Source organism: Camellia sinensis, chromosome 5, assembly GCF_055761805.1.
Source record: "Camellia sinensis isolate YWXY chromosome 5, ASM5576180v1, whole genome shotgun sequence".
In the NCBI taxonomy this organism is placed as follows: domain Eukaryota; kingdom Viridiplantae; phylum Streptophyta; class Magnoliopsida; order Ericales; family Theaceae; genus Camellia; species Camellia sinensis.
Window position 1 is genome coordinate 53,790,454 of NC_138965.1, and position 10,940 is coordinate 53,801,393.

General features: G+C 33.3%; 1 protein-coding gene across 1 annotated transcript; it reads right to left on the reverse strand.

The window, feature by feature from the left end:
- Positions 1-789: 789 nt before the first annotated feature.
- Positions 790-2,302, reverse strand: LOC114315077 (xyloglucan endotransglucosylase protein 7-like). The gene is made up of 4 exons (XM_082868873.1): positions 2,142-2,302; positions 1,277-1,391; positions 1,123-1,175; positions 790-1,019 (listed from the first exon to the last, which is right to left on the reverse strand). The coding sequence occupies exons 1-4, from the start codon at positions 2,216-2,218 to the stop codon at positions 1,007-1,009; spliced, it is 258 nt and encodes an 85-aa protein (XP_082724999.1). The 5' UTR covers positions 2,219-2,302; the 3' UTR covers positions 790-1,006.
- Between the last annotated feature and the right edge of the window lie 8,638 nt (positions 2,303-10,940).

Consider the following 10,940-nt stretch of genomic DNA (forward strand, 5'->3'; position numbering starts at 1 on the left):
GTACTAAACACACACACACACACACATAGAGACAATGTTGTTGGATGGTGGAACGGTGTAGCATAATGATCACAGTATTGTAAACACTACAAAAAAATTGACTTTTTGCGACGGTAAAATACCGTCGCTAATACTCCTAATGCCGTCGCTAATACTTTTTGCGACGGCAAAATGACTTTTTGCGACGGCAAGAGGGGGGTCGCAACTGCAGGGGTTGCAAAAGAGTTTTTGCGACGGTAAGTGCCGTCGCTAATGTTTTGCGACGGCATTTTTTGCCTTTTTGCGACGGCACCGTACAGTCGCTAATAACGTTTGAAATTTCTTGACTTTTTTGCGACGGCCCTATTTTACCGTCGCTAAAAACGTTATTTGAGACGGCAAAAAATACCGTCGCCAATAGTCTTTTTTTTTTAAAAAAACACTACTTTTTGCGACGGTATTGTGCCGTCGCAAAAAATATAAAAAATATGAAATTTTCTATTTTTTGCGACAGTTTAATGCCGTCGCAAAAAATATTAAAAAATAATAAAATTTCTATTTTAAATAATAAAATTTCTATTTTTTTCGACAGTATAATGTCGTCGCAAAAAGTAAAACCTGTAACAAAATTAATAAAAATATTAAAATTTTCTATTTTTTCCGACGGTGGTGCCGTCTCTCTCTCTCTAAGAGCTGATTATTTACATTCTATTCACAAAAACATCATAACAGAAAATAAAAATAAAAATTTAAATTGATCAAACCATCAAATTCATCAATACTTTACAAAGAACAATTAAACTGTACATGTTCATAAAAGCATATTTAAATTATAAAATTCACCCAAATCCTAAAAAAAAAATAAAATAATAAAATAAAATCTAAAATTCACCAATCAGCACATTGGATATTTAAATGCTCTTACAAAAATTAAAAAATTTCCAACAAGATCTCAATTTTGAGCCTATTTCAAAAATCAAGCTCCAAATTCCTTACTTCTAGAATCAGATCTTCCCCTCGGCAAAATTTATCCTTTTGACCTACAAATAAATAGATAACAGTTGCAAATTATAATCTTTTGGAGAAACCAACTATTTAAACACCAGTAATGAAGACAATGAAGACTGTGGAAAGAACACTTACGTTGTCATCAGGAACAACTGCATATCTCTCAATTGGAGAAACCAAAGCTTTCTCTGCTCACAAAAAAAAAAAAAAAAAATAATAATAATAATAATAATAATAATGGAATTCAATGTAGTCCAAAATAGTGTAATAAACTCTTATTGTAATATACCTGGGGAATTTTTTCATGTCCGGTGGGAGTGGGAAAGGCGTGTGTGTGCACGAGTACCATCCACCATGTATGGAAATGTTGTTTCCATGCTTTGAACCCAGCAAGATCTACGAAACTTTTACCCATATATGAAAATATTGTTTCCGCGCTTTGAAACCATATAAAAAACATAAATAAAAATAAAGGGATTTGCGTTATATTTCTTACTAGCAACTTATTGACCATAGATTGATGCTTGGTTAAACTTGATCTCAAATTAAGCTACTGTTATGGAGGTGTAATTCATTTATGAATTGAGTTAGATTCTGTTTAGGTATTTATCAACCTTATTAGTCTAGGGGTTAAACATCCACCTTGGAGTGTTACGACATTGCTCAAAATTTAAATGTGTAGTATAGATTTAAACCTTAGTATTATATTATTAAATAGGCTACACCCAGGATTAATATAATTCAAATTTTGCATATTTTTCTACACATTTTTTTGTAAGTTTGTAGTATTATTGTCTCGTGAATGCCAATAAGAAAGGTAATCTACCCGAATTGGATGTCTAGTTTGAGCACCTCATGCTCGCCACGTCAATATTTTTTAAAAGGTAATAGTTCAAATTTTATCTACCTATTTCCAAACCCAATTTTAGATCCAACAAAAAATTTTCAACCCAATATTTGATGGGTTACTAAGTCAACAAAACCTAAAACTTTGATTTACAAAAAAATATAACGTAGGTGGCATAATGTGTTGGGCTGAACTGTTATACCCGGAATGTGGACTAGAGAGAAATAAATTATATGGTGCAAGTCTTTGACAATTTGAAGTTAAAAAAATAGTAGTAACAAATCAATGAATTAATAGAGAGACTCACAGAATCTGGTGAGAATTCCAGAGGATAGAATAGGAGTGAAAGTCCTTAGTGGGATCAAACCAAAGCTGGTGCCTCATCTCTCGGTTTCCAGTTCCATTCTTGTAAACGTTGGTCTGAATGAGGTACGGCTGCCCTGTTCTGTTCCCCAAAAACTCAATATCCACCTCCTTGAATCTGTGAAGCAAAAATGTCAGAATATAACTGCAGTCCCTTTTAAAGCTATAAATCAATCGTATCATTTTATCACAACCATAGTCTGTAAATAATACTAGCACCAAGATTAGGTAGGTAGTTCATTAAGATAATTAATTCCCCTTCAAACCAGTAAATGATCAACTGTCTTCATAAATGAATAAGTCAACTGAATCAAAACTGACACTAACTTTCCATATAAAAGTAGAAAAATATTTAGGCTCTGTTTGTTGCATTACTCTCAAAGCATTAGCTATAAAAGTATCGTAGCTTACTTAATTCATTTTTTACACATAAACTGTGACTCTGAAGTCCTGAGGCTTTCCAGATCCATGGAAACAACTATGGTACAATGCATGAGTTCAAGCCCCAGCAATGTATTATATCTCAAAATAGTTCCAAAATAAAACTTTTAAGATCAGATCTGTTTAGTGCTATTCTTGTTGCTATGTTTAGTTGAATGTAGTTGTTGACTAGATGACATGTAAACTGTTACTCCTCCTTTGAGGACTCCTCTCATGTTTGTCATTGGTTCAGTAAGGTATATCATTTATCTCTAGGTATAAGGACATAGGGCTGTCTTCAGAATTCAAATTGTCATAGCACATCTACTTTTCAATTTAGCAATAACAAATATAATAGTGTGTTATTTGCTCAGTTAGATTATTTATGTAAGGGGTATATGAAATTTTACTAGGTTATGTTTGGATGACAAGAATCGTGAATTCTATTACTACAAATCCCATTACTGGTAATAAAATTTGTGTCAGTTCAATTTAAGTGATTGATTTGGTTAGGAATTTACAAAAAATGACATATAATTTTATATATTTAGATATGAGTCCATTTACTAGTTTTATTCTTAAATATTAATGTGATTTTTTTGTTGGAGATGTGAGCAAAGGATTCTCCCAACCGAGGATTCAACGCAACCAGCCATCTTGTTCATGTAAACATTTACCCGAAATCTAACTGATCAAATTTCATCGTGGAACATACCATTTTTCTTGAAAAATAAACACAATTTTTTTGTTGCTCAAATTGGGGATTACATTCTTGTCCTCAGATGTCACAATGTAATGAATGAGATTTAAAATAAAATTCTCATTCCGCCACTTCATTCCTGCCATCCAAACGACCTATAACCACATAACCCATTAAACACAGAACAGCAAATCTGGTGATTTGTGACAAGTACTAGATAAAAAGTTAAATAGATGGAGAAGATAAATAAAGTAAGAATGACGTGAATCTAAGAATCAGAAGTTAAGATAAAGAAACCAATGAAAGCAGAATTAACATTTTCATAACCATATAACTTAACCAGGCAGAATACAATATGCACATAAAGGCCATACTACAACTAGTGTAAGACTTATACATTAAAAGGTCAATTTTCAGTTATTGTGCTTTCATAAACAATAAAATTGACCCGAAATTTGCAACATAAGATGTAAAATGCACAATACAAAGGATGTAGCATTCAATATCATCTAAGAACCTTATCTGCCCAATTTGAATTGTCCATTTGACTCTACCCAACAAGTTTGTTGTATTCTGAGTGTATAAAACCAAATTAAATTGGGTACTTAAAGTGCCTATAAATAACAATACCCGAAGATAAATTTTTTAAGGATTTCCTAGTTGAAGTGGGGATTGGAAAAATTGGACATCATAATGGTAGAGAGGTTTGGCCAAAAACTAGGTTGAACATTCTACATGGTCAAGGAACAGAGACTGTGCCCAAAAATGGAGAGAGACAGTCAGGCTGCCCATATTTAGAAGAAATAGGCCATTCAGACAAAATTTCCACATAGTTCAAAATCACAGCCCCAAAATAATACATCCTTGATAGGCCCTGCAAAAGATTTAGAACTCCATAGGCATGTATCTATATGATGTGTCCTTTGCTTGTGTCTGGCCCAGCAAAAGAATTGATCCCCTACATAAACATACCAGTCCTACATAGATAGAAGGTAAGTAAAAAACAAGACTAGTTGGCTTACAACAGTCTCCCCCATAATGTAATCTTGAGTGTGAATTTTTAAGTGGACCAATAAAAACATTCACTCTAAATTTGGCTTTTAATTTTTTTATCTGGGCTACTATAAATTTTAGTGTTACAAATCATTTAGGTAAAAAATCAACTTGATTGAATATTGGTAGACAAATAGATGACTTATAATTTAAAATCACATTTGCCTTTAATTTTTATTAAAGAAAAATAAAATTCGATCTTGTGATTATTGATATACAATCCACTTGAATTCTCTATTCAACGAAACGATATGAACAATTCATGAGATCATAAAAATGTGTGTGGTGTGAACCTCAATGAAGTGGATAGCACCCCCTAATGTGCCTCAAAGGCATAACAAAACCCCAACTCCCAAAAGTGTGTGAACAAATTTTTACAAACCCTATTTTAAAGCACAAACTTTTTAGATGTAGTGCCCACAGTTTCAGACCAATCAGATTCTGTGCTTTGATTACACTCTCCCAAAGTGTGTGAACAAATTCATTTTCATGCATTTAAAGTACCAAACCATGTTCTTACTTCCCAACTACAAAGGACACCTAGGCAGGCAAAGAAACCCAACCCACCAACACAGGACTGCCCAAATACACGTTAATCATTCACATTGTTTAATAAAACACGAATGAAAATCGACATTGTTTATTTCAAAAAGATCTAAACACATCGTAATACATGCAATTCAACAATCTCAGCCGCCAAAATCGAGATCATATTGAAGAAGAAGAACAAGAAGAAGAAGAAGAGAAAGAAAAAAAAAAGCCCTAATTTATAGACATGAAATTGACAAATTCAGCAGATAGTACGCAGGGAAAAATCACAGAATGGCTAAATACAGGGATTAAACCACTAACCTGAATGGAAATACCAGAGATTTTCCCGAGAAAAAAAAGATTGAGAGAGAGAGTTTACCTGTGAGTAGATCGGCGCTGAGATGATCGGTGCGAATCGATGAGATGAACAACGATAGAGTGAGAGAGTGATCGGTGCAGAGATGAACGAGATCGGTGCAGAGATAAACGAGAGGGTGAGAGAGAGAGAGAGGCGACTGAGAGAGTGATGCGAGGGAGACGATTAGATTTAGGGTTTTTTTTTGTTCTAAACAGGTTGGGGATTTTGGGGGCGCGGGAATGGAAAAAATGGGAAAAAAAAAGAAACAATTCATCATAAATAAATATTTTAATAATAAAAATAAATAAATAATAATTTTTATTTTCTTTCCGTTATTAAGGTTGATTTGTTTCATATATATTTTAATGAAAAATATTTTCACTAAAATAAAAGTTAATTTTCTGTAGTCAATGAAAAATATTTTTCTGCGGCCTATTTTTTTTATTACTAAAAATTATGAACTAATTTTTTGTGGTAGAGGAAAAGGAGCGGCAGCAGTAGTGAAGGTGGTGGATAAGAGATGATAGTAATGGTGGTAGTGGTGGTGGTGATGGTGATGGCGAAAGAGATTAGTGGTGAAGTTGTGGTAGTGGTAGTGTAAATGGAGTGGCAGGGGTGAAAGAGAGGTAATGTTAGTAGTAGTAGTAGTGGTGGTAGTGGAGTGGTGGCGATAGTAGTAGTAATGGTAGTGGTAGAGGTGAAGTGGCTACAGTAGAAGTAATGGTGGTGGTGGAATGGTGTTTGCAGTAGTGGTGAATGTGGTAAAGGAGATGTGTGGTGAGAGAGAGAAATGAGTGAGAGACAGATAGAGGAGAGAGAAAGACAGAGTGAAGAGCGAGAGAGAGATAAAGAGAGAAATAGATATAGAGAGAAACAGAGAGAGAAATAGATAGAGAGAGACATATAGAAAAATAGAGATAAACAAGAGATGAGAGAGACACATAGAAAGAGAGCGAAAAGAGATGAACGATAGAGAGAATAGAAAAATAGAGAGATAGAGAGAAGAGGGATGAGTGAGAGAGACAGAGAGAGAAAAGAGATGAGAGAGATAGAGAGAAGAGAAATGAGCGAGGGAGACATAGAGAGAAGACAAATGAGAGAGATAGAGAGAAGAAAGATGAACGAAAGACACACAGACAAACAGATAGATAGACAAACAGATAGAGAAATAAAAGTGATGAGTGAAAGAGAGAAAGAGAAGAGTGGTGGTAGTTGAATGACATTTGCAGTAGTGGTAAATGTGGTAGAGAAGATGAGTAGTGAGAGAGAAAGATGAATGAGAGACGAATAGAGAAAAGAGATAGAGAGACAGAGTGATGAGCGAGAAAGAGACAAAGTGGTCGCTAAAAGTGCATTTTCTTGTAGTGGATCGATAAATCGATAGGGAGCTCAATAAGTAAAGAAGACAGATAATTCAAAACTCTGTTCAAAACTTAATTCAAATCAATTTTTTAAATATTTTAAATATTTAAATATTTTAAAAATATTTTAATTTTGTGAGAGACAGATAAAGAAGAGAGATAGAGAGAGAGAGACACAGAGATAGAGTGATGAGTGAGAGAGAGAGATAGACAAAGTGGTTGCTAAAAGTGTATTTTCTTATAGTGGATCGATAAATCGAGAAGGAGCTCGATAAATAGAGAAGATAGGAGTAAGAGAGTGAGCAAGGCGAACATAGTAAGGGAGAAATAGACAAATAGACAAATAGACACAGAGAGAGAGAAGAGTGATGAGTGAGAGAGAGATAGGGAGAGAGAGATAGACAGAAAAATAGATAGAGAGAGAAAGAAAGAGAGAGATGGAAAGATAGAAAAAGAGAGAGAAACAAGAGATGAGCGAGAGATAGACAAAAAAAGAGAGAAATAGAGCGAAAAGAGATGAGCGAGAGAGAGACACAGAAAAAGAGAGAGACAGAAAGAGAAGAGAAATGAGCGAGAGAGATAGAGAGAGATAGAAAGATAAGAGAGAGAAAAAGAGAGAAAAAAAAGAAATGATAGAGATAGAGATAGAGATAGAGATAAGAGAGATGAGCGAGAGAGACAGAGAGAGAAAACAGATGAGAGAGATAGAGAGAAGAGAGATAGGCGAGAGACACAGAGAGAAAATTAGAGAGAGAGAAACAGGCAGACATAGAAAGAGAGAGATAGAGATAGAGAGAAATGAATGAAAAGAGATAAAGAGAAGAGAGAGAGATAGAGACAGGAAGATGAAAAAATGAATGAAAAGAGAAATGTTATATCAAAAGAGTAAGACAACATTGTTTTTTTTTAATTTTTTTTGCGACAGAAAAATACCATTGAATTTATTCAAACTATTTTGTGACTGTATATATATGAAGCTATCTCAAAACCATAATCACCAAAATCTTTTAAAAATTCACTAAATACCAAAAATACAAAAAAAATATCATAATTCAATACATTTTTTGTTGGTATTTTTATGTATTTATTAATTTTTAAAAATATTTTTTCATAATTTTTTTATTTTTTAGATACATCTAAGTAAGGTACATCTAAAAAAAATATTTAAAATTTTAAAAATATTCATTAAAAAAAAACACGAAAGCCACTTTTTGTGACGGCAGAAAATGCCGTCTCAAAAAAGCAGAGTATTTGCGACGGCACCATTTGCCGTCTCAAAAAAGCAGAGCATTTGCGACGGCACTATTTGCCGTCTCAAAAAATGAGAGTATTTGCGATGGCAGAAAATACCATCGCAAATACTCCCATTTTTTGAGACGGCAAATAGTGCCGTCGCAAATGCTCTGTTTTTTTGAGACGGCAAATGGTGCCGTCGCAAATACTCTGCTTTTTTGAGACGGCATTTTCTGCCGTCACAAAAAGTGACTTTTTGAGACGGCAAGTGTGCCGTCGCAAATAGTGCCGTCTCATATACCCAGTTTTCTTGTAGTGAAAGGCCATGAACTAGGTGCCATTAACCACTATTAGTTACATAATTATATTTCACCCTTATTTATGTTAAACTAAATAACTAATTTGTAATATGTGTTTTTATTTTGGGTCAATATGTAAATAAGTTAGCAACTCGCAACTTTGCTAACTCAGCTCTCGGTTCATGCACTTGCATGTTCATGTGTATCTTTACTTGCAACTTGTGAACACTTGGCACATCTTCATTGGTTGAAGATGGTAGCAAGTAGCCTATTTAAAGGCATGCTTGCCTCATTTGTAAGACCACCAAAGCAGATCGATTCAAAGCAATACAAAGCTCTTTCTCTTACCCTCTCTCTCTCTCTCTGCTTTCTCTCTCTCTCAAATTCCCTTTTTATATTTTTGAGTCTCTCATTTTCTCTCTCTACAATAGTATATTTATTTAAAATTCATTTTGCACTCAATAATTTGTTTACACCAAATTATATTTTATACTTCTTATGTTACATAAAAGGACCATACATATAATTATAATTAAATTTCAAATTTTACCAAAATTACGGATAATTAATTCTAATGCAAGATTAAGGTTGATTTTAGGACCCAAGGTGTTACATAATAGGGTAATTTTATGTTTTAAATTAACCCCCATTAAAACAAAAAATTTGACAAGAAGAATTTATTATGTCACAAACTAAAGGGGAGAACTACCAGCAACATCCCGTATTTATAATTCACGTAATTTTCTAATGCTGCTTGTTTTAGGTCTGTAGGCCTTGTTCTAGTTTTTTGTTTTTTTTTGTTTTGTTTTTTAGTTTTAGACACTTTGTCTAAGTTAATTTAACAAATTATTTCTGTAAACTTACGAATTAGGCATGTCCATTGTCCTTAGATGGCTAGTTCATTCCTATGGATTCAATTCCTAGCACTACCTCTCCTTTCTCATTTATATATAATATGCACGTGAAATTACTGAAAAAAGGTTATTGCGTTTAAGAACAAATTACAATAAAGAATGTTGACAGTTTGACTATACTATAACATAGATATCCAAAACTTTTCTTGTATATTCTTCTTCTTTCAATTGTTACATGTTAAGTAGCTTCTTTTCATTAATAACTTCTTGATCATGTGTACAGGGCACAATATATAGCACTAGACAGTGGTGAATGTAAGCAAGTACCCCTAGGGTAAGCTTTTCAATTTTCTTATATCTTTATGTGATCATTAACATTTGTTTGCCAAAATGGGATTAAGTGACAAAGGGATGCATAATGTATGGGCCGCACACTATGAGATTAGGCCAAGTTTGGCATCCTCCAAAAAATTCAAAAAGTCAAAAAGTCACTATCCTATTTAAGTCACATCATCTTATTTAAGTCACATCACTTCTCTAACACATCACTTCAAACCCAACCGAAATTCAACCCATATTTCATAAAAAGTCAAAAAGTGCACTTATTTAGTCTTCCCAAACTTGTATATGTATACCATGAGATTATTGTACTATATTTGACTAAGGTGAATTAAATGATAGAATAAGATTTGGAAGATTATTTTCACAAGAACAAAACAATAAATAAATAAATAATAAAAATAAAAATTGAAGATTGGTATTATCTATTTTAGGTAGGGTATATTAGTTATCCAATCATTTTGGGAATAACTAATATCACGAAACTTTCTAGTCCTCCATTTCAGCCAATCAAATGTGTAAGTTTGTGACTATGAGCAATTGGAAAGGCCTAGGTGGAGCAATTATGTATTTTATACATAAATATATATATGTAAGAGATATAGTTTTTTTTGTTACGTTCATTATTTTTTACTATAAATATTTTCTACATAGATTTTCTTTTAACATAGTGACATATTTTTTTCCTTTGAGATTCATACTTGGATGAAATGAGAACTGTAGTGGGAAAGCGAGGACATACAGAAGCTACTAAGGTTGGGAGGAGTTAGAATATAAATATACTCAAACAACAACAACAAAAAAAAAAAAAAAAAAAAAGATTTGTTGTAATATGAGTTAAAATATGAATAAAAACTAGAGATCAATGTCAATTGCAAATTGTCTTTGTTAAGTATAAATAAACATTATGTAAATACAAACTAATTGAATAAGTTTGAGTCATTTTTCTTTTGATTCTTGATATTTGTATGTTTAAGAGGCTTTATCGTTGTTGAGACCGAGTTTCTTACTTAGAAGGGCTTAATCGAGTTTTTGTCACCCCAGTTTGAGATTTCTACTACTAAGAATTCATATGTTTGAGTGGTCCCATTCCAGTTGGAACCAAAATTTCATCTCAATGGGGATGCATTTCTAACTTAGTATAAGAAATTGAGAGAGATTGAGAGAGTAAATATTAGCTCTATGTTTTTGATGTGTATTGCAACCAAATGGAACCTCCATTATATAGGAGATGTTTTACAAGACAAAATGATGAACAAAGGAAATATACAAATGAAAAGCCACCGAAAGGTAGCTGAAAGCAAAAGGAAAAGAAAGGAAAAGAAGGGCATCTATCTGTGCTAACAACTATCTATACAGATCTAAAATATACTATCTACTATAATCTATCTATATATTAACATCCCCCCTCAAACTCAAGGAGGACAAACATCAACCAACTTGAGTTTGGAGACAAGGTCAACGAAGCGGCCAGGAGAATGAGCTTTGGTGAAGATATCAGCAGGTTGATCAACAGAAGAGATCGGATGGAGATGGACAGTACCATGAGTAACGTGTTGCCGAATAAAATGGCAGTCAATCTCAATGTGCTTGGT